The 24,965-nt window shown below is 44.1% G+C and overlaps 1 protein-coding gene across 13 annotated transcripts in view; it reads right to left on the reverse strand.

The window, feature by feature from the left end:
- KTN1 (kinectin 1) overlaps positions 1 to 24,965 on the reverse strand; it is a 78,589-nt gene that overhangs the window by 48,078 nt on the left and 5,546 nt on the right. For 11 of the 13 annotated variants that reach the window (XM_049828437.1, XM_049828431.1, XM_049828439.1 and 8 more), the window contains exons 2-4: positions 5,498 to 6,051; positions 3,733 to 3,870; positions 1,113 to 1,280 (exon numbers count right to left, since the gene is read on the reverse strand). In XM_049828437.1, the coding sequence (XP_049684394.1) occupies positions 1,113 to 1,280; positions 3,733 to 3,870; positions 5,498 to 6,020 (829 nt within the window). In that variant the 5' untranslated portion in view covers positions 6,021 to 6,051. Of the gene's footprint in view, positions 1 to 1,112; positions 1,281 to 3,732; positions 3,871 to 5,497; positions 6,052 to 10,453; positions 10,539 to 24,965 lie in introns of those variants that run through there. The other 2 variants (XM_049828429.1, XM_049828434.1) reach the window with 2 other exon arrangements.

Here is a 24,965-nt window from a genome sequence, read left to right on the forward strand (position 1 = left end):
TCCCTGAAGACAGGAATACCTTGCCCTTGCATCCAAGAAGCTTACAATTAGAATAGGGGAAGATTTCTATATTGGGAGGGCAAATCCCAGCTGACACAGGAGAATTAGGAGCTCATATAGAAGGTTACAGCTTGCAAAGGAAATGAGAGGGGACGGGTGCACGTGAGAGGCTTTGATGCTGCAGGGCAGTAATATACAGCTATTGAGCTAGAAGCACCAGAGGAGCCCCAAGCAAGTGGGAATCCAATCCAGATGCCACAGAGAATTGCCAGGAAGCTTTCTACTGAGCATTCTAGAAGAGAAGTCCAAGAAGAGAGGTTCCAAAGAGTGCAGTGAGTGACCAGGCAGACAATGTCAGAGAGCCAGCCTTCTGCACAAACCTGAGCAGGGAACCACTGCTCAGTCACTTGGCTTCTCCTCTCTGGCTGCCCACAAATTTGAGGGTCTCACCTCATAGCTCAGTAACTTTGGCATGCTTTAAGCACGTCAGTGGCCTGTTTAAAGTTTCAGGGTGGGACACAATGCTTATGAATCACCCCAGGCCTCAACAGAGAGTATGAAAGAAGCTCCCGTCCCAACCAGTTCCAACTGCATTGAAAGGAAAATTTCTTCCTGGAAACTGCCAGACTACCCCCACTGGCAATTTGCTTCAGGTACCTCTGTGTGGCAGAGAGATACGCTGGCTGGTCAGCCCCAGCTAGCTCCATGAACTAGAGCATACAAGCTGCACTCTCAGTGTCAAGCAGACTCCAACAGCCCCTGCTGAAAGCTCCAGAGTCCATCACTGTTAGCGATGCCTGAACTATCTACTGTAAAACTAGCTCGCGTGCATCTGTGTGGTCTGCGATCACCCATTTGCTCACTGTGAGGACACAAAAGCCTACAGTCAGCATTAAAAGGATTCAGATGGTGCAAAGCTCTTTCAACAGTGCCAAAGACAGAGGAGAAACAAGCACAGACAAGAACAGTGTCCTGCAGCCACAAATGTTTTCCTTAAATCACTTCTTCCTAGCAAATAAGTGAGGATCCCTCTCCCTACAGACACAGCGTGTTTTCCCTGATCAGGTTTGCAAGCAGGCTATGCCAGACCAACTGCATTATCGGTTTCTCACCTTTATCCGTTTCATTCTTCAGTTTCTTGCCACCACTCTTCTGGATCCCCTCATTCACGTTTTGTTTTGCTACTTCAACCACTTCTCGCTTTTCCAAAGTCCCAGCATCAGAATTATCCATCAAAGGAATATAAGTGGTTGCTTGAATAAGAGGTTCATCCACCAAAACTGTAATCAAAAGTCCACAGGATTGGTTAAAGCTTTGTAATAATTAACATCAACATTTTTAGAAAAGGTGCATAACATATTAGAGAGTTGGATTAAAGCATCTCTAGCCTCAATAGTTATTTATACTCTCTATTTCTATTATCCTTCACAGCTTAACTCATTAAAGCTCTTCAGGTAAGTTCATTAAATAAAGGTCTCTAATGCATAGTAATTTAATAGCTTCAATTAAATTTCTATTTCCAAAGCTGCCTTTTAGCATTTTAAAAAGTAGCAGAGAAGAACCTTTACATTTGACTTTCATTTCACTTTAATGAGAAAGTTGCACATAGCATCAATGAGACTGCTTTAGTTGTGGCTGCATATGAAATATTTCAGCATCCCTGAAATGTGAGCATAGTAAAGTCTTTTGTCCTTATTCTGTTAAAAGCTGGCACCTTACTGCCAGCATTTTCACCCAGATTACATCATCTGTGAACAAAACCATTTAGACAGAATGTGCAGTAGGGACAGCAATCAAGCTTATTTCACATGCAGACTCAGCTGCACTTAATGAAGATAGCTCATGTGTCAGCGCAGGCTTTAGGCATCATTAATACTCAGAGAGGTACCCAGAGGTACTGACCAACCTCGGGTCTCCATTCACACAGTACCGTATAAATGTGGTGAGAATCAGCCTCTGTCCAAAGAACTTTTCAGCCTGCGCTGCCGAGACAAAAGCAGGGGAGGGGAGCGGAAGAGCGACAGACCAGGGACAACAGATACGGCCAGCAGAGCTGGATTTGCTGTTTGCCCAGCTTCTGAGCTGCTGGTCTGCACTGCCTGAAGTATGCAAGATGTTGTGCAGAGAGCCATGCCACAGCAGGAAAGCACACTGACCCAGCCAGCCGACTGAAGGGCTGACGGACAACAGATGCCACGCAGCAGACCAGAGAGAGGAGGAACTGGGTGGGATGCAAGGTTTCAGACAGCAGTGCAAGACAAATAAGCATTCCTGGCTGCCAGAGAGCCAGTTATAAAACACTTTTGAATTCTGGCTGCTGTTAATAATCAGAATAGGCCAGATGGACCTTTTGTGTCACCTGCTAGAGTCTTTCCACTTAAGCAGTCAGCAAACACCTGCAGGTACACTGCAAGCTCAGAAGTGAGGAGAGCTCTGCTCTAGCAGAAATATCCACCGCCTAATACAGTTACCACCCTCACCATTTCCCTTCCTCTCCTTATTAACTTCCCCTCCTCATTTTATTCCCCTCCTTTCAAAATCTATTTAATATCACTGAGACATTTTGCAGCATCAGTAACATCTGAAATCCCCATAACACTGTCTTGGTTAATCTGGATGCTCACTGCAGCCAAATTTTGCTCTGTCATTTTGGAGAGGTGGTTTTAAAAGACAACAGCTTGCATTCAAATAATGGATGAGCAATTCCCATGTAGCACTGACAGCTTCACTTTAGTGCTGCCTGAGCTGGTACTAACACTTATTTGCCACATACAGACAAGTTTGTGGTCCATAAAGTGACCCCTCAAAAAAGGGCAATGGATGCATCAGGAAAAGCACAAGAATATCCATAAAAGACAAACGCATCCTGGGTTCCCCACCAGCAGGTTTCTTCCAGGAATAACTTGAAAGTGTTTCAGTTGTTACAACATGTAGGAACCCTACACTGCTTGGAACCCCACCCTGGTCTGACCAGGGCCCATGACTGATCTGGACCCTGGTGACCCAACCAAAGAAGAAAGGAAACAGTGACCAACGCTGTCTACTCCAGGTGTGCCCACCAGCCGCCAACTTCTTCATAGCTGTCCCAGTAAAGAAGAGTTTTGAGAAGCTAACAAGGTGGCCTCACAGAACTTCATGGTCACGGTCTTCCCAAAAGCCACAGGCACAACAGCACTCATTGTAAAAAAACAAACACAGAGGCAGACTGAGCCAAGAGGAGACAAGAAACAGCATCTTGGCAGAGAATGAGGGATGACGAACAGTAAAGGCCTTGACAGCAAAGATGAACAGTTTATGTTGGAGCAACAACCAGCTAACAAAAGGACAATAAGGGAGGAACGTGGTCAAAGCAACCGGCTAAAAAAACTGCAGTCTTGTTTGGGGCAGATGACTGCAGCAGTTCCAGACATGCCTTGCTCAGAGCAACTTAGAGCCTGCTCAGCTTATCATCTAAGTCAATACATTACTCCTCAATTAAAGCATGGATGTTTGGATCCAAAAGAGCTCAGAAAGGTTCACAGCATCATCCTATGTTCAGTGGTACCAGATGTTCATAAAATAAAAACAGTATCTCAGTCTGAACGATATTTCCTACCTGGAATTCCTGCTTTTTCAAATTCAAAGTTATTCTTCTATGAGTTTCTTTTCCAAAGAAAGAGAAACTAAAGTGTGGATGACAAAAAGGCCTAATAGTCACGTTTATCTGAGCTAAGCCGCAGTCTGTGTTCTCACCATTATCAACTTTCTGCTTCTTTGCAGAGACTTTCTTCTTTCCCGATACATTTTCTTGCTTTATCTCCTGGTGGAGCAGTACTGGGTCTTGCTTTTTGGCAGGAGATACAACAGAATCAGTCTTACTGTCTTGATCATCTGTAACAGACAATTAGGACAATACGCTCTTCTGTATATTCTCATGATCACTTTTAAATCAGTAAATCTATAATAAAAGTCCACTCCCAGAAAAGAGAAACCCATGTATTTTAAATCATAACACAAAGTTATCCATACATACATACATACACACATGCTTTCACGAACACGTACACTTCCCATATCAGATGAGACCCCAAAGCAATAGGAAGGTTTAGCAGAATCAAGAGCCACAGCACATAGTGTTTTAACAGACAGGAATCTTATCTGCAAGCAGAACATACGGCAATGCAAGTAACAGTTTAACAAATCCAATCCAGGTTTTACTGCAACAGAGCACATGGCACGTGTTACCCATATTAGTTTCTTATTTGCAGGCAGTATTTTATTCCCCCCCCATGAACCCACTTAGGCACTTTAAATACACACCCCCAATAGCTACCGGGACTGTGAGAAGCAGAAAATAAGTGTTTCACATTAGGGAACAGTTCTTTTTTAAAGTTGTTTCTAGTGAGAAATTTTTTAGCTTTTTGAACAGCCTGTGCTATATAATATTCTTGTCAGAGCTGACACACACAATACGGGGTTATGGTGTTAGCTCCTGTAATCAAGGATAAGAGTTAGTTGTGGCTGCCCTCAGAACAGTGCTTGCAGACCACATTTTAACCATGCCACAGAGATTTCTGGAGAACACCCACAAACAAGATTTGATACTTTTTTGTTGGTAGTGGGTGGGTCTTTTTTCTCCCTTTTTTATTTGGAAAAAGAAAAAAATCCACCACATCAAGCAGCAATGTCCTTCTTTTTCCTCACTCCCTGTAGCAAACCTGTTACACCTGCATCTCAAAAAGGTGATCTGCAAATATCTCCGTTTTCACTTATTTCTGAAACTGGGTATTTTTTTTTATTTTTTTTTTTAACTTCTATCCATAGTCAGACAACCACACTGAGACATATCAACTTCTGCTGAGGATATGGTCAAGACAGTCACAGGTTATTCTGACTACAGTTTCCAGTCTGTTCTAGGTTGGATGTTTCAGTTACAACAGCTGGACCAGTTTTCTTTTAGCATCAGTTCTATTCAATTATAGAGGTGTAGCAGGTGGGATGCAGCTGTAAGTTCTTCTTTCCATGAATCAGCCACCAAACACCTCTTTGTACATTAAGCCTGCACTTAAACAGTGATTTACTTTGCACACTATGCTGCGAGGTTTCTCTAGATGCCCCTCCTTATCAGAACAACTGCTCTTAGGACTCAACTTTTTCATAGCTTGGCATCAGAACACACACAGCAAACATCTAATGACTTCTTTCAGGTAATCAAAATTTTGACAGCTTGAGAGAAAAGTAGCCAAACCATAGAGCAAAGCAGAGATATGAGCTACTCTTTCACTCAACAATCTTTATTAGAAGCAAGCAAGGAGGGGGAGGAGGAAAACCAGAGCATTGCTGCCAGATGAAAAACAGGGGGGAAAAAAAGCAATAGCTCATAAAAAGGAAAAGGTTAGAAGTGAGCTTTGCCCCATAGAGATCAGGCAGAACAGTTGTAAGAGACACTCTGTGGCCTTGCAAAAAGCAGAACACAGTTTTGGCGTTCTGTGCAAGAAGCATATGCAACATCAGATACCCATTCCATTTTTCTGCTTCTTCTGCCCAGACTTCTTCTTAGATGCTGCTGATTCAGATGGTGGAGTGGGCTGTTTTGTAACAGGGACTGGATCTACTTTCTTGCCTGAAGACTTGGATCCTTCCGACTCCTTAGTTACATGATCATCTTGAACAGCCTTATGCTTCTTCTCCTTCTTCTTCCGTTCTCTAACGCCAGTAGATGCTTCAGTCACACTCAAGGGAACAGGAGGGACGTGCTCTTCATCTGTACTCAGGGCATCAGAGAGCTTAAAGTCCCGAGGTGTACTTTCAGAGTCAGACTCGTGGATGTTCCCGTTCTGAGCTTCTTTCTTCTTGTTCTTCTTCTTCTCAGTTTTCTTTTTATCAGTCTTGGTAGGTGGAAACTTTAGGTCCCTTTTCTGTTTTGCAAGGACTTCATCATATAAAGTTTCTTTCATGAAAAGCCAGAAGAAGAGGAAGATGACTGTAATAACCACAGAAGGAATGAGGATGATAAAGTAGGTAGACTCGTAGAACTCCATTGTGCTTTTTCTTAGCTATACTTAAAAAAACCTATAGAGGAAAAAGAAAAAAAAATTAGATTTTGAACACATTTTCCTTTATATTATTTCTCCCACCAATTACAGAAGAAGCTTTGTCACTGTTTTAGAGAAGCCTTAAAATAGCTTTTAATAAAATTGCCAAACTATATCAATCATCGAACAACTTCTGGAATCATTTACCATTTGCTTCAAAGTTGTTAGCCTGGATAGGAAGGAACTGCAGTTTGCAAGGCTGCTGATCTTGGAAGAGAGCAGTTCTCCTTTTTCCTTACTTTTCTTCATCTTTGTCATTCTCCCTTCTCAAGTGAATTTCATAAAGTTAAAGCTTTTGATTTCAGAAATACATGACAGCACTTTCAGAAGCTGTGAATTAAGGGCCAGTACATGCAGAGCAACACTTTTTTTTTTTTGCCGTAAATCAAACATAACGAATTAAGATTTTTATCTTGGCAAGTGGGAGTTAAATTTCAACTTCCTTTTGTTCCCAGATTTATGACAGCTTCAGAAGTGGAATGAGGGGAAGAAGGGAGAGAGCCCTAAATTTTAGTCACCCATAAAGAATCAGGTATTTTCAAAACTGCTTTTTGAAGTCTAAAACCCAGCTTTAAACTCATGAAAATTCCACACATTTATAGGAAAACAGGAAGATCTGTTACTTATTTTGGGCATGTAACAGTGTACAACTTCCAGGGCACTAACAGACCAGATGACTCCAGGATAATTTGCCGAAAACACTATTTATGCTCAGAGCATTACTTTTTTTTTTTTAAAGCAGGAACCACAGAGTTTAAAAAAAAAAGTCGGTATCAAGCTAAAAACCTAATTTTGATGCCAAGACAAGACCAATTTTCCCATTTCACAACTGATTACTAGGAAAAGACCTGGATTTTTTGCAGGAAGAATTCAAATCTTCTCTAAGCTGTTTGGTCCAAGGGGGTGAAAAAAAAGAAGCACCAACTACTGAAAAACACAACAAATCTAATCAAGCAAGTGCAATTCCTGATTCACCAACTCAGTTTCAAAACCACAATGGAAAGCACATGCTTCAACTACATTTTCCTCTACACAAGACAAATTTTCAACTCAGCTGTCCCTTGGGAGACCCATCCTCTTGGGAATGAAAAGCAAGAGATCTAACTCAGATTGTGTCTCTGTACTGGTTTTGGCTGGGATAGAGTTAATTTTCTTTATAGTAGCTAGCAGGGGGCTATGTTTTGGATTTGTGCTGAAAACAGTGTTGATAACACAGGGATGTTTTTGTTACTGCTGAGCAGTGCTTACGGAGTCAAGGCCTTTTCTGCTTCTCTCACCACCCCACCAGCAAGTAGGCTGGCGGGGCACAAGAATTTGGGAGGGGACACAGCCGGGACAGCTGACCCCCACAGACCAAGGGGGATATTCCAGACCATACAACATCATCCTCAGTATATAAATCTGGGGGAAGAAGAAGGGAGAGAGGGGTGTTCGGAGTTATGGCATTTCTCTTCCTAAGTCACTGTTAGGCGTGATGGAGCCCTGCTTTCCTGGAGATGGCTGAACACCTACCTGCTGATGGGAAGTGGTAAACGAATTCTTTGTTTTGCTTTGCTTGGGCACTCGGCTTTTGCTTTACCTGTTAAACTGTATTTAACTCAACCCATGAGTTTTCTCACTTTTACTTTTCTGATTCTCCCCCCCCATCCCGAAGCAGGGGGAATGAGCAAGCAGCTGCGTGGGGCTTAGTTGCCGGCTGGGGTTAGATCACGACAGTCTCTCTCATAATCTTTGTCACCTTCTCTGCAACCACTGCCCAGCTGCAGCATCCCCCAACACAGCCAACACATGTAAAGGTCCCCAACAGCACTTGGGGAAGCTTGTACTGTTAGTGACTCTGGACACAGTCATATATCAGTCTGCCTTCTGCTTCTCCTCAACCAACTTGAGGATAAGGGCTTCACACAGGCTTAGACATAAGTGAGATGACTCCCAAAACTGTAGAGAGAACTGCCCCACACCTTAAAGTAATATTGCTTGGAGTATTTCCACTGCCACTTAGAAAAAGAAAATCAAAGTGCCTACTGAGGGCACAGGGAATAAAGTCCATGTACAAGTTGCATGGTGTAGGGAGAAGACAGGCTCTCCTTGCTTCTGGGCAGAAAGAGGATTACTCCTTAAATACCTCACAGTATTACATTTAAGGTTGTTTTACCTCAATTCCTGGCTGTTCTGAAAGTTGCTATCGTAAACTGGCTTGCCATCCTGTCACATTGGAAACAGCCTGGTTTGGAGCCTGGCTCTAGCTCAAAAGGGAAGAGTTGTTCTATGTAATAGTTTCTGGACAGAGAGGAGTTACTGTGATAATATATTTGTACAGTGCATTGAGCAGCACAGAAAGCAAGGAGCAGGAACTCTAATTGGCTATTAAGTTATCCAAATAAAAGACTAACATTTCAATACACTAACTATTCATTAGTTGTCTTAATATTAAGTCTTCTCCCAGTTTGTATTCATCTTCCACATTCACAGAGCTCACCAAAAAGGCTTGGGTCTAGAATTATATCCAACACAAAGTTTCAGAAGGGCTGAGAGGGATGGGAGGAAAAGCTTGTCTTTTGAGGAGAAAAAGCACAGATGCTCAAAACTAAGCTGGAGCTTTCAAAATGATTAGTTGCAGCTACTTGATAAAACCAGCTTCCTGCACTAAGTGATCTAATATTAGTCATCTCTTGAAGGAAGCAGATCTTGAAAATTTATCTCAGCCAAAGTCAATATTGAATGCTTATGGGAGAAGCTAATCCCCAAAGTAAATATGTAATTAAGCAGACTTTTCACAAGTGTAATTAAGTTGATCATTACAATACATTACTGCAAGAATTACAATACCTAACCACAAAGAGCCCAGAACAGCCCACCTCTGCCTTGCTGATACACAAGCACACAGCTGGCTGTAAATTCATTCAATAGCTTCAGCCAAGGCAGGATGATCACACCCTGCAGCCATCCCTACACATTTCCCAGCACCCAACACCAGATGCTCGGGTCAAATCACACACTCAGCAAAACACACATCATTAAGCCTCGAGACATCAAGTGTCAGGAGGCACGATGGTCATCAAGGCAGGGCCAAATATGAGCAGAAAATGATTGTTGCTTTGAGACCAGAGAGGCTAGACATATTTAAAAGCTTTAGCTACTTCCAAGAGGAGCCATAAATACATAATTATAACAGCTAGTCCGAGTAAGGAATATGTACTGGACTAGATGAGGTCTGATCTCAGAGTTGGCCAAGCAACGCAAGCCCTGCCAAGCCTCCATCTACCGCGCTTCTCTCCTCTCCCTGCACTTCCTTCCACTTGTGCAACGGGATCATTTGCACCCTACGCTGGAGCTGGAGCACAGCATTGCAATGATTAGTTTCAGAGCCTCAACAGACCCAATTACTGCTCCTGTCCTCCCCTCACCCATCAGGGCGAAGCAGAGCATGAGCCAAATGAGCACTTCCACCTCAAACACCGATCAGAGGCACACAGATTTGATCTCCGAAGTCCAGCAGGGAATTCCACATACACAAATGCAGCATGGAAGCAGGGTTCAAAAAAAAAAAAAACCAAACCCAAACAAAACAAACACCACCACCACACAAATAAAAGCCTCAGGATGTAACTAGAATTGATTAAGCACACCCAGGAAGAGCAAACAAGAGCTCTGCTCTGATGGTAATATACTAATTTCCCATCTCAGCCCAGCATGTGCAAGGGCATTTAAAAATCAATTCTAGAAGGATACCATTGCTGCTAGCTTCTATGCAGAATGACAAGATGACATTCTTTACCATGCATCCCTTGTGAAGGTGTCTTTATAAAGTGGCATCCTTGGAATGGGGTAAAAAGGCAGTGTTTGGGCTCACACATAGTTTCCAGTTGTCCTCCGACAATCTACAATAACTAAAAAAGTTTCTCTGCTCCCATTTACTTCCATATTACATTGACAAGCCATCTAGGAAAAAACAGAAGCAATCTGTAGGGAAAAAAATCCTATGCCATACAAAAAGAAACAGGACAAAGAAGCTCCTTCTATTAAACCAGAAAAAAGCAAACACTACATTAAAAACACCTTCACATACCAGCTTAACTGCTCCTCAGGATTTAGTTTTACCATCCCTCCCATTCCTGTTAGCTATGGAAACACAAGACACCCTCCCAAAGATATTACTTCTCCCCTCCAGAAGTGCTGGCAAGGAGACTTATCACTCGCAGCCCTCCCTCAGACAACTTCCTAGGGTGGCTGCATCAGCTCTACCCACTCAAAACTACAATGCCCAGGCAAGGCACACCCAGCAGAAATCACACATATACATCTCCTCACTACTGCCAACAAGAGGCACATCAACTTTAGTTACGTTTAAATTTCCAGGTATCTGGTTAAATACTCACCTTTTATCCATATTTTATATTTAACCTAATATTTATCAGGCACGTTCCTTAGAGCCCGGCTGCCCAGCACCCGTGCCAGGCTCCCCACTTACAGACACGCTCCCGTCTTGTTCGTAAATTCAAGAACTCACAACATCCCTTTAGTCATTCTGAAAAAGGGGAACAAACCACATCTGTCCCAGCCTGCGCACAGACTCGGTTACTGTTCCCATCCTGCATTTAACAAAAGAATTGCACTTTTGTTCCCCTAAACAGAGCCCGTGCCACAGAAAACAACTATTTCTGAACTCCAGTGCAGTATTATTGCTTGCACCTGACTTCCTCTGCTAGTTAACACTGCCCTGGATTTTCTAAGACACCCTTCACTTTTTGCATTTAAATCTCAAGTTTCACCCTGAACAGATACCACATTTCACAGGTTATTCATTCAGTTTAGGTCCAGGGGATTAACTTACTTGAGAAGACAGAAATAAATTATAGCTCCATCTGACTAATGAGTCACTCATAGCTTAGCCCCAGCACATTGGAAGCATGGCTTCCATAAATGCTTGGGTCCCAAGATGCACATAATCTCCAGGGATTTGTGCCTCCTTGAAAAAAACAACATTAAAAGGGGGGGAAATATAGATACCAAGGTGTTTGGTTTTTTTTTAAATACTAAGCCATTTAAGAGATACCACATACGATTTAGCTAAAGCAACAGCTTCTTTAATTGGGGTATTTTCCCTGGGATTTTCTCAAGCTGGCAAGCAGACTAAAAGAAAACCCTCACACTCAATAGTCACTAGGAACACAGCAAGAAGACTCGGAGGATTATCTGTATTCAATAAATTCCTCAAATAGGTAACTATTTTTTCCTTGATCTGCACACATAGTTAGCAACATGCTCCATAGCAGCCAGCTGCAAAGAGGATCCTGTTGAAAACAGCTTCACCCCCAAGCTCACCTTCCCCCAGAGCTCATTGGGAGAGGATACCCAGCAACTTGGGCTAGACAAGGCAACTAAACCCAGATCTGCCACAGATAAAATACAATACTAAACAAGATGTTTACCCACTCCATGACTATTCCTCATCCATACAGCAGGAGCAACCAGCTCTCTGTGACTTTGTTCTTGAGCATTAACTAAAGCACTTGCAGCGCTCAAGCTCTAGCAAGGATGGCTGTCACAAAAACCTAAAGGCAGTTCATTTACTATCAGCCTTGCTACAGTATAAGAAAAAACTGCAGAGTTAGAACTTAGGTTGGCTTGGTTTAGGTTTTTTAAGTAGCCCTATATGTCACTTAAAAAAACAAGATGCGTTCTTCACGCTTCAAGACGAGAGATGACAGACAGCAGAGCTTCTGTGATGTGACACTAAGGCAGAGAGTGAAAGCTGAGCTGTCAGAGCAGGCAGGGATTTCAGTCCATCAAACTTGCTCCAAGTTTGTTAACACCTGGCTAACTTCAGCAGGTAAGCAGCACTGGGAACAAAGGGAGCACATGCAACAACTCTGAGTCCTCCTCAGCTTTCCCATCCAAGAGTTACCCATTCCCAAAACACACACTGCCTGGAGAACTACACCTGAACACTGTTTTTGAGACAGGAAAATAAGATATTACATACAAATTTCACCGGCCACCTATGCAAGGAAAAAAGCACAGCTCCCAGTAAGATAACACACAATCTTCTCACAGGTCACTTTTAAAATTGTACAACTTGGAGGCATGCACAAAGCATCCACCATCTAGAAAAGCTGAAGGTCTAAACAGCCCTGCCAGTTTTGACCCAGATGGCAAAATTTAACCTACATTTTGTATTCTTTTTAAACTCTTATTTGTATAGCTGTATTTCCATGCTCTGTTCACAGAAGTCCTCTCAAAACTAAGACTAGGGGGAAAGCATAATAAACAGCAGTTCAAGCTCCAAGTTTCTTTCATTTAAATACTTGCCCTGACAGTAGGATTTGTGCAACAGAAGAAAGCTGTAGACACTCGAAATCACAGACCAAGCCATTCACATATTAAAGTTACTCTTCTCTGGGAAAGAGACCTGTTCAAGTGAAGTTCAACAGTGCTTGACACCCATACAAACTGCTAGCAGCAAGAGGAGAATGAGAATTGTCAATAAATCTTGCTCTTCTTCACTTGATTACACTGATACAATTAAGCCATTTGCAGAGCACAATCTCAGTGCTTCAAATACCCTCTAGGTAAATATTTTCCATTCCAAACATGCCGCTGTTTGTACCATCTGTTGGGCTCTGTCTGCTCTCAGTTGCTTGATGTTAGTTAACACACTCTATTTATTAAATTCCAGAAAAGAGTAGCTTTGCTTCAACCAAAGCCTTTACTTTCAGAGTTTTTTTTAATACAACTTCAGAGCCAACACCTGACAAAACACAGCAGCGGTGCCGAGAGCAAGCCAGAAGCACAATATGGCTACACGATGTTGCCACCACTATCTGGCAGATGACCTTGCTCTTGTCCAAGTGCCTGCAAGGGTTCACCAGGAGCACGCAGGTTTCCACCACAGCCTGGCTGTCCAGGCAGGTTCATACAAGATAAGGGATTCACCATGCAGCAGGTGACGCCCTGAAACCACCTGAGCTGCAGGATAAAGCCCAGAGTTGGAATTGGCATCGGTGAAAGCGGAACAAGCAACCTCACATTTATCCAGGGATAAAAGCATGTACACCCATTGTTGGCACAGAGCGAGGAACGGGCTGGAAAACCATGCTCCGCCCTCCTGCCCAGCACCTTACCCGAACACCCCAAAACTGCAGAGACCCTGTCACACCAGCAGCCCACAGGGTTCATGAAAGCATGAGTATGAAGACACTGATATCAGAAATCGTGTGGCCAGCAGGACTAGGGAAGTGATCATCCCCACGTACTCGGCACTGGTGAGGCCGCACCTCAATTCCTGTGTTCAGTTTTGGGCCCCTCCAGAAACACATTGAGGTGCTGAAGCACGTCCAAACAAAAGCAGCGAAGCTGGTGAAGGGTGTAGAGCACAAGTCTTATGAGGAGCGGCTGAGGGAGCTGGGGTTGTTTAGCCTGGAGAAAAGGAGGCTGAGGGGAGACCTTATCGCTCTCGACAACTACCTGAAAGGAGGCTGTGGTGAGGTGGATGCTGGTCTCTTCTATCAAGCAACTAATGATAGCACGAGAGGAAATGGCCTCAACTTGTGCCAGGGGAGGTTTAGATTGGATATTAGAAAAAAATTTCCTTACTGAAAGGATTGTCAGGCATTGGAACAGGCTGCCCAGGGAAGTGGTTGAGGCACACTGCCTGCAGGTATTTAAAAGACACGTAAACGTGGCACTTAGGGACATGGTTTAGTGGTGGACTTGGCAGTGCTAGGTTTACAGTCGGACTTGATGATCTTAAGCGTCTTTTCCAATCTAAACGATTCTATGATTCTATATTGTTCAGGACTGAAAAGTCTTAGGAAGCCAAAACATTTCTTGCAGTATTCGTGAGGGGATGTTATCTGGGATAAAAGCTGGCACCAGTCAGGGCCAGAGGAAAGTGTCCTTGGCCCCACCAGACTCAGAAACTGCAAGTTTTCCCTTAAAATCACTAACTTCTGACACACACACACATCTATTATCTCCAAAGTCAAAAGATAACAGATTATCTTTACACTACCTTCTTCCAAAGTGCCTGTAAAGGATCAAAGGTTTCCTTCTTCCAGGAGGAGAGGGCTGGGGGAGGACTGCACCCCAACAGGGCTCTTGGCATTACTCAGCAAGTCTGTGTCTTCCCATCACTATTTCCAGGGAGTCCTGGAGGCTTCCCCGGCTCCTTCCTTCACACGCTCGTGTACAGACGTGCTCTGCCCATACCACCGTGAACTATTCAAGAGGCATTTGAACACCTAAGCAGCAAGCTTGCAGTCTTTGGCATAAGCGTTTCCCCTTTCCCTGCTCTCCTTGCAAGCAGAGACCAGATCCGACATTTGCTCTTCAATCGCCACTCACTTCTGTGCACAGGGAACTGGGAAATGATACTTCTCAAAATATGAAGGTAAAAAAAACACTTACTGTGTTTTCTCACACAGGACCAAAGAGCAGCAAAATCTAAACTAAAGGTTGAACACAGACACGGATTTTCTCAGCTTGCTGTTTTGCTTGCATCCCAAGTGGGCAGCGATAGCAGCCAAGGTCAGTCACTCACACAGCAGCTCCAAACAGCCAGAAGATCCCCCATTACATCTGTTGCTTTGCATTGCGTGTGTTACATCAGAAGGCATAGTTCAACAGCAAAAAAGGCTGCACAAGTAGCCATACCAATGCACCAGCATGAACAATTCTGCTGATGTTAAGGCAGGCAAAGGTATCAGTACAGCTGCTCAGAGAGGCACTGCCTCTACAAGCTGGGCAGCAGTCAAGTCTCACTTCTCCAAAGCTGCCAGATAGAGCCAACAAACCCAGCCAGCAAGGCAGCTGTATCTTTTAGCCATGTTTTAGAAAAGAATTAAGCTTACATCTCTAAGTCTCAACACACCAACTTGATTAGAAACAACCTTCACTGTTCTCACCACAGCATTGCCCAGCTGCATTGCGATGCATGGCTATCACAGGTTTGCTCAAGGTATAACAATGCATTGTAATAAACCCAACGTTGATTAACTTGTTAGTTCTGGCTTTGCAGGCAATGCTAGAACTTGGGGTTGTGCCAAGGCCATATTAATTCAGGATTACATACTAAAAATAAGAGACAAAGGTAGCAGATTAATGGCCAAAGCTGAGTTTAGATTACCAGTTTGAGCAGCAGTTCTGTACATCATGTAGTTTGAGCACCAAGGGGTCTCCTGCAACACAAACCCATGCAGCAGCAGGAGCCCGGTTCAGATTTAAGCCTTTTGGCTTAATTGTTGGTGCCCAGCACCTGGATGGGACTGAGGAATCAGGCCATGCCTGTTTTGTTATTCTGATTAGCTGTCTGGAAAGTTAACAGAGGTTTGTACAAGCCAAGTTGATGTGACAGTCCATAGGAGCTCGGGTTTACTGCACACAAAAGCCATTTACAACAAGTTTAAAGCCACTATGCACCTCAACAAAGGCCTTTTGACATCTGTTGTGGTCTATTGTATAAATATATATTCACAGTATAATCTTCACCTCGCATCCATAGAAAGCCTCAGAGTACAGCTACGATCCCCTGAAGCCAGGGTCAGATATGATACCATAGCTCCAATGCAGAGCGCTGCACAGCCCAGCTGGGTTTGCTCGGGGTTTTGCCGTGGCTCTTTCAGCTAGCACGGCACCCTTTCCTAGGGCACAGGGTTTTTGCATTACCAGCACAACTGTTTGCACGTCCTTCGGCTGGGGTCACGAAGCTGCCCATCACCCATCTTATCCCCTGCTCCATCTGCTGACATAACCACATGCAGTGTCATTCCCAAAGTTGGCTCTGCCAAAACAAGGCCAGGTGAGGGTATCAGGCTATCTTACTCCAACACGGCTTAATCTTTTTCTGACAGAGGACTAAGTTGCACTAGCATAAATATATTATTCTGAGACTTCTGCACCTACCCTTGCCATGCTCTATTACTTTAACTTGATTAAAACAAGCACTACAGCACCCACAGCAATTACACAGTTGATTCCCCTCTGGTCACAAACGAGGCAGAGGCTCGAATTCCAAGTAAAAAGATTTCAAGATCATCACTTGAGAAATCTGGGGTTCCTACAGCCCTTTCACCTCTTTACATCCAATTCAGTCTCTGCAAGCATTGAAGGAAGGAGGAAAGCAGGTATGAGCAGTAGCTTCTCAGGACTCAAATTCCTCTCATACTTTCACAGCAATCTGCAAAGAAAAAACAGCTGAAATGAAGCCTTTCCCCTTTCCCAGTGTATAGGGTAAGTATAACTATCTAAATAAACATTCCTGTATTATGTATTCTTGTTTATATTTTAGAAAAGAAATGTAAAATAAGAGGAGACAGAAACAAAAGAAAAAAAAGCCTCGAGTCCAGCTTTTTTTTTTCCCTTAGCAGATTGCTGTGAAAGTATGAATGGCATCCAAGTACTGGGAAGCTAATGCTCATTAAAAAAAAAAAAAAAAAAAAAAAGAACCACCCAGGTTTTTATATACAAGAGCTGCAAATAGGCAAGGAAAAGACCCAAGTGTATTACCTGCCTATGCATCCCAGAAGAGGTAATTACCCCCCTGGGAGCCTCACACAGGCCCACCAATGCCATTTATTCTCAGGTTGCCTGGCAGGAGCACTACCACTGCCCATGCCTCACCTCCCCAGGCAGGCACAAGCTGTCCTCCACTTTGAATCCAGGGCAAAGCAGATGTCCTCAGTGCCAGAACGATGGGAAAACCACGACAGATTGCTAACAAGGATGGCATTTTGTTTAGGGGACATATTTCTGAAGTTTGCACATACCTACAAAGAGGTCTGTCTTTACTGCTCGATTCTCCAAATTTCTACTTAATTTTACCCTCAACCATATTCAGCAGCTGACATTTTAGCCTACTCACTTGAATTTCTGCAGACACACAAGAAGGTTTTAAACCTAGCACTTGTTCTGCAGGTCTCCACACTGCCTGATGCTAAAGCTCTTCTCCAAATTTCTCAAAGCAGCAATGGAGAAGCAAAAAACATTCAGCCTTGAAGGGTCAGCAAGTCACTCGGTGCAATGTCTAAGCAGGTCCATATAGCTGAATTTATTAACCTTTGTACCTCCACACCCCGATGGTGCGGAGACTGCCAAAACTATCCTACAACTGAGCTATGTACAACCCTAGCAGTGTCATGCTGGTGCTTTCACCAAGTTTCCGCCCACATTGAACGAGGTCTCACAGGAACTCAGGGAGGGGAGAAGAATGTGTGCATGAAGGTGATGGCACAAGAGGAAGACAAGAAGCCTCGAAATAAATGAGAGAACTTGGAAATTGTCCTATAGCAATGTATCACCAAAGTTTTCCTGCAAGAATATATTAAATTCACGGTAGGACTATTAACCTTGTTCATATTAGAATTTCTTTCCCCTAGAAAAATAAATCAGCCAGCAAAGATATTCTCAGTATGAACAGCATAAAAGTGACTTTATCCAGACTTATTTTTAAATGTGTATTTAATGGATAAGAACAGAAGTCTTCTGACAACAAAGACAGGTATTAACACGGGAGAATCTATTTAGTTTCAGACTTAACCACACAAGATTTTACTGAAGTATGCGCCCGCAGTCCTTTACCCTGTTGCAAAAGGAACAAAGGAAAAGGAAATGACTAATCAAAGCAGCAGCACATTAATATATTTTGGTATGTGGAAAAGGAAAATTGTAGCGGGTATTTTTAACATTCCCAACAGGAGAAGGCACTGCCATGCGTATGCCAGCTGCCACAGAGGCTCAGCAGCTCCTGGAGGGGAAGTGAAGTTGTGTCCCCAAGAGGAGTTCTGTATTTTCCATTTCCCAGCATGAGCTCTGCTGGAAGCTTAGCACACCACGGTTCAAGTGTGGTTTCCGAGTCGGCTGACGATTTGTCGCCTGATGATACACCTGGAAAGGAGGCACGTCTGGGGCAAACAGCAATGCCTCAGTGATAATGGGTGCACTTTGACTTGAACTGTAGGAGAAACCCAGCCTGGAGAGGTGCTCCAAAGGCAAAAGGTGAGAGTTTCTTGCAGCACTGCCACCGGCAGGCACTTCAAGTCCCATCGCCAACTAGCTCTGCTGAGCAAGGGATGCCCTCACCTACAGGCTGATAAGAGATAGGGGAAGAGAAGTCTCTCCCTGCCCCAGGTGGCATCCAGCAAGTCACAGCTTACCCACATACCACAAAGCACAACCCCATCCTGCACCTTCCCAAGTTTAATTTCCCCAAAATCCTCAAAGCTGTCCACCACCTGCACATGCAAAGGGGCCAGGCTGCCAGCAAAACAGTGCACCTTCAAGTGTTTCCTCACAATTACTTTGCCACTGCACCTATATAAGCCAAGCCACTGATGTCCCAGTACAACTGGATTTAATAGCTGGTTTTTAATCCCGCACTCCCTCTGCCAGCTGCCTCCATTCGAAGCTCTTTGGGGCAGCCACAGTAACAGATTTGCTCAGAGCAACAGGGCAGGAGCCTGAAGGACTAGTGTGATAAACCCAAAATTAGAGCTTTCAAACCCCTTCCTAAAAGGGATCAAAACCAATCAATCTAGCAACAGCCCGCTACGGTCATTTGTGCAGTGGGATGGCACAGCACAAAAGCATTGCTCACTCAGTAAGAGAGGAGCTGGACCGCTGCCTGTCTGCAATTGTTCCCACACTTCATAATTAAGGGCTACAATTCACCCTTTTTCTAATGCCAAACCCCAAAAGACTCGTTGTAACAAAACTATTTTAAATACTAAATGGGAAGCTACTGCTGAACCAACTGTAATCGTTCAGATACCCCTAGCTCCAACACTGCTGAATGCAAAAGACACAGAGAAACTAATATTTAATGTTCTTGCAGAGGGATTTGTATCAGCCACCCTGTACACAGCTAGAAGCCTGAAGCTTAAGCAGGTCTTTACCCTGGTATTGCAAAATGACAACCCCAGTCATTCCACCAACAAGATTTTCCCATTATTTCTGTTCAGTGTGCTGTTCGACACAACTACACAAAGAGATTGGACCACTGACAAAACAACAAAAAAAAAAAAGAGAAAGAAAAAGTGCTTCGTTAACCTCTCAGTGACTCAACAAACCTATTGTTAAACGGCAATTGACAAAAGGAAAAGCCGAGAGCAGACGGATGCTCTCCTCTATTTGAATTCCTAGAGGAAAATGAGATTGACCTGCGTTGGCAACAGGCTGCAAGTTAAAAGAGAGTTGTTAACTCACAGAGGGAAATAAAAATTCTTAAGTGATTATGAATCATATCAGATCTAGATGCTTTTATGTGGTTTCTTCTAACTACCTGAAGTTTTAAGATATTATTTACTGCACACTTTCTGTCTAAGAAGTTGAGTGATTTCAGTTTTTTCTAAAGGCAAAGAAAGCGTGATTGCTGCATCAAAATTACTGTAAATGTGGCACAGACCTAGTTAAATGAGACCATCAGAAAGCAGCATTTGAAACAAGATTGCTGCACCCCATTATCAGGCTAAGTCTTGATATTTTTTCAGCTGGAAAGGGATATGAAATGAACAGGCAAGATTTCTCTCTCTTCTCAACACATACAATATAGTGAAAAAAAGTGGATAAAAGTATCCATCAGTTAAACAATCAAAGTTCACGGAGTGGTAAGAAGTTTTCAAGTATGACAAGAGTTTAAAACTCGGGTATGCAGTTAGTTCTCAACCCCAAGATTTTAAAAGGGCAACTTCAGCTTAGGCTAAACAATAGGAGGAACGCAGACTCAACATATAGAAGTCAAAGTTCCTCTAAATTGACAGAGGCATCATAGAGTTATCATCAACAGCACACAGCACAACTACCAAACTAGGACTTAAGAAGTACAAGTACTACAAGTCTCCCCAGGCTGAAATTGCCTCCTCTTCACCCCACATAGCTGGCTAAGCATTGCATCAGCATACCTATATCTGCTTTTAATACTGTATACCACAGTCATGGTTCAGAAAGACCCAAAAACATCAGAAAATTCTTACAACCAGGCTTGAGCAGGCATTACTTGCTACCCTTGCTTTCCCCTGTGCACGAACAGCTACACTGCTCTGAACTACACCCAAGCAAACAGGGGCCATACCCAAAAGATCGGCTTCCTCCGGCTCATACCTTGCAGGGTGGAGTTCAAGCCAGAGGACAATGCTGGCATAGGAACAAATGGGTAGTAACAGGCCATGAATGCATTTTGACTGCAAGTCGGAAAAAACGGTCTCAATCATCATTCCAATGAGACGCTCGATGCTGCAATGGTGAATCTGCAGCCTCCATATAGAGCATGGGTGCTGTATTTTATTTCACCTGGCCATACAGCAGCAGCAGACTCCTACTCACCACTCCTGCCACTTAGCTACAGAGGTGAACCAGAGCCCGAGGACTGCAGGGCACATGTTTTAACTGATAATGAGAAGCATCTACCACTCTTTTGCTAGTAGCAATCAATGAGTTTTAATCCAGTCACATTAGGGACAACATCTGCAAAAGAGGGTTGGCTTTTATTACAACTGTGCATTAAATTTAAAAATCATTTGCCTGATTAAAACATTGTTCATGCTGTATTTATAAAACACTTGAAACACAGGGAATGTTTAGAGGTACCTTCAGGACTGAATTTGGATCACAGAAGCTTCTGATGATGATGGGCTTCCTACAACACCGATATTTCGACTTTTTGCTCCAGCACAAACTTGTACTGGCTGAACAGAATCCCATCGGCAAGATTTCCACAGCAGATATGAGTTAGTTTGACTGCTCCATAGCAAAGCTGTCCTAAAGTATGTTATACAGGCATAAAGATAGCACTTCTATATCCAAGCCAGATCGCTTACGCTGTAGAATATGGTGCTGTTGATACTCTTAGAAATAGTCTCAAAATGGTTAAGGAACAGAAGAGGTTTTAAAAGCAATCCCTGCAGCACTGACACCATACAAGGTACTCCAGTGTATTTCAAAGTATAAATTGCATTATGAGCTGGAACTTTTAACTCAATTTAAAGGCACAACATGAAGTTTAAGAAATTGCTGAACTGTGGTCGTTTCCCTACTGAGATAGGTGAGGTGTTAAGGTCCCTCTCCACTCTCCTTCAAGACACTGCATGTAGCCCATTTATCAAGGGCAGCACCGAGAGCTCACCTCATCACCTATCCAAAACACCTCCTGCACTACAGCACTGGCTATAGCTCCACTGAAATACCATCCTTTCTTTCAACTTCCACACTGAGGATACATGTTCCTAAACGGTAGCACCACACATTCCTCTCCATAAAGTTTCTTTTCACCTTGTTAACCCCTCTGTGCTTCATTTAACAGTCTGCTGAAGGTACTCGCACATAAAGAAATGATATACAGTTAGTGTCATCTCAGTGCATGGACCCTTTAGGATCTGGGCAGGCAGCTTAAGTGGGTCACGTACTCAGGAACCAGTGCAGTATTTCAGTAGACTCCAAGGCAGTATTTGCATCTTGTCTTAAACACCCAGAGCAGGAGACTGATCTCCCTTCCAGCATCAGGGAGAAGGCTCCAGCTCCCCCACAGACTTGCTTAACACCCTTGAATTACACCTGGGCCATGTGTTGAAGGAACTTTCTTTTACCACCTTCCTTGTGTGGCTGTTGATTCCCCAGGTGAGCGATGCCGAGGCTTGCTGATGTTTCTCTGAAGAGCAGCAGCCCAGCAGACCCCGCAACACTCCTTAGCCATACCGATCCCAGTTCCACAATCCAGTTCATTGCACAACCCTGGACACAGCATAATGTTGGGAGCTGAACAACACCACACATGAATCCCCCAAAAGATGTGTTCAAAGTGCATCTCTAAGGGTTTCCTGGTTTTCTCCGCTTCTGACCATAAGGACCAAGTTTGTAAGTTTCCTAAAGGGACTTCAAATATGCATTTCACTGTTTTCAGAATTTTGAGTTCAAATCAATAACCCAGTATCCCAGAGTTCTTGCCCAAAAGCAGCCTCATAACACATGCACACACACCCTCCCCAACACACTCAGCTTTACTGATCAGCACAGTACTGATCTGAACTCGAGAACATGCCAGGTTGTTAAAAAGGCCTAAAAACGCTCAGCAACAGAAATGCAAAGTAATTGAGGTCATTTCTCTCATGCTTCTCTGGGTTCTCACTCCCCTTGCTTTGCTGTCCCACAATCTGCTCCTCCTTTGGCATGCAAGGATTGAACAAACACTTCACTGCAACCACAAAGATCTAAACTTACTTGCCTCCAACTCTGGCTACACCTCAAACTATTACTCCAGTAGCCTTTAATGGGGAGCAGGTATTAAGAAATCTACGTAGAAATAGGTACACTGGCCCTGAAGCCAAGAAATTCTTTTGGCACACAAACAGCATGGAAAAAAGGTAGAAACTGGGAGATCAAGGATGAGGGGCTGAAAAGGCAGGCTTGTAATAGAAACATCTGACCAAGAATTTTCACAAGCCTTTAAAACTTCTGAAACCTAACCCCTTCACTAGCACTATTCACATGCCTCAGACTGCAGACTGTGTTACGCAAGTCGTAATTGTGCCTCAGCAACCCTCCCTCCCACCCACGGCGCTCCGCACCTCGCCGAATCCATGTGTTGAAGTACACCAAAGCGGAGAAGTGGTGTACCTGTTCCTCCCACAACTGGCCTGGTGTACTACCACCTATGCAGAGAAGGCCTAGCTTTGTTATGCATGTTGAACTAGGCTCTAACCCATTAAAAGCTACTTTAAAAAAATCTGTTTTTACATACACACGCGCACACTAAGCTGTAAAGAGGTTTACTAAATTTAGCACGCAACCCAATCCTAGTGGTAGTGTAGCATAGGCTGTAGATATGGAAGTGACCTTAGGTGAAGGTAACAAGGGAGAACTGTTGGTACCGCCATTGGGCTGCCATGGGAAAGCCCAGGAAACCCAGTAAAAGCCTAACACAACCTCCATAAATCCTCCCTGCAGCTTGGTGGTTTCCAAACTTTTAAGATACCTCTCTTCAGAACAACACTTCTCGTTGTCTATGCTAGTACAGGCTTGGCGAGGACACCTTCTCAGCAAACGTTAGGGCAAACAGCTCCTCCTCGGTCAGAGTTTGAACTTGGGGAAGTGAAGCTTTGATGGACCTCCACCACCACTGCTGTAAATACAAAACAAGGCAGCATAAAGAGAAAAAGCAGCACAGTCCTTTATCAGTCCATCACAGCTGAAGCCACGGTGGTGCCAACAGGTATTTACACAAGCAAAGGGCAGTAGGTGTGACACGGGATAAAGCATTCAGCAGTAAACTCCATTTTCTGCCAGTTTCCCAGCACCACACCCCACTGAGAACTGCAGACACTGCCTGGTCCAAGAGAACAACACGCCGAGTCTCCCCGGAGGACAGCAAGTTAAAGGAGGCAGAAAAGTTCCCGCCTAGCCCCAAGGGAAAGGGCCCTTCCTGGCACAGCACCACTAAACTCGGATCACTTCTCAGATTTGAAAATGCCCCATGAAAGATCCATTGGGTATGATCTGCTGTAGCCATGGTGCGGCTCTCGGGTATAACTAGAGCTGAAACGGAAAAGGGCAGAAGAGATGCTGCAACCAGTTTCATGTACCTGTTTTTGGGTCTGTGCACAGCATAGCATTAAGAAAAAGGGAATGCCTACATGAAAGCCAAGCTGGGACGTCCCCGCACAACATAAGCAATGACTTAGCAGACAAAGCAGCACTAATCATCCCAGCAGCCTTTCAAACCAGTTTGGGAGGCAGGAAGAAACGTCACTTTCTGCGACCAGGCTTCGCCTCCCACCCATGCCCCAGCAGAGACCCTGAAAGGAAGATGTGCACGGGAACAGCCTCGGTCACCGCAGAAGAGCGGTCTCCCAGTTGCCCACCAGTTAACTACCGGCACAGCAAAGCTGGGGCAGCGTGCCCTGGGGGCCAGGTCACAAATGGGACCAAGAGAACGGCATCAGCAGCTGGCCTGCTGGTGACCTCTTAGCACCTTCAGCTGCAGGCACACGGCCTCTACTTTCCCTTCTGTTAAATGGGAAGGTAAGCACCTCCATCCTACCTGCACGCCGGGGCAGGTGGACAACACCGTGCGAGAGCCCAGCAGCGGCACAGGGCAGGCGCCTGGCAGACAGACATGCACGCAAGCCAAACGCAAGTCATCAGCTTTAAACGCTCCTGCCACCCAGCACTCCCCACCAGAGGCTCGGGAACCATTCACTTCCTCTAATAAATCGGGCTTTTTTTTCTTTGTACTCACTGAGCATGGACTTTTCAACTTAAAACCCCAGAGCAAACAGGCTGAGAAAAAAAAAAAGTCGTCATAGCCAGTGGTCAGATTAAACCAGTAATAATAAAATTAGCAGCTGACTGATATTACAGGCTCTCTTATCAGTCAGTCACAATCCGGTCCAATCCTGGCATGCTCCCCGACGAGCTGCACCTTGTGCAATAGCTTAGTCATCATCTTCCTTGACAGCTACGCACTTGCAAATAGATTATGAGTCCACTCACATTTTCCCATGAAAATTTTCCCCTCCACCCTACTAGAAGCAGGACGGGAGCAGAGTGCTGCCGAGCGGAGGAGCAGGCAGCTTGCCCCTTGCAGGGGAGGAGATAGCGCTTTTATCTCCTGGACTCAACAACTTCCTTCCTGTGCGGTTGCAGGCAGACAAAAGACACCTTTTCACATCACAGACAAGAACGAGATGCACATTTGTCTCATCCCCGAAATAAAATACCCTGCTTACCATTTTCAGTCCATACAGGACAGCGTAAACCAGAATTAAGGCAGCATTTGTACTACAAGAAACCCTTTCAGAATGGGATTTGGAAGCAAAAGAATAAGGAGCCCAAAATAACTCAGGTTCAGTTTATATTGCTCCAGCCAGTGACACAGCTTAAACAAGAGATGGTTACACTGGACCG

This window comes from Accipiter gentilis, chromosome 25 (genome assembly GCF_929443795.1).
Source record: "Accipiter gentilis chromosome 25, bAccGen1.1, whole genome shotgun sequence".
Lineage (NCBI taxonomy): Eukaryota > Metazoa > Chordata > Aves > Accipitriformes > Accipitridae > Astur > Astur gentilis.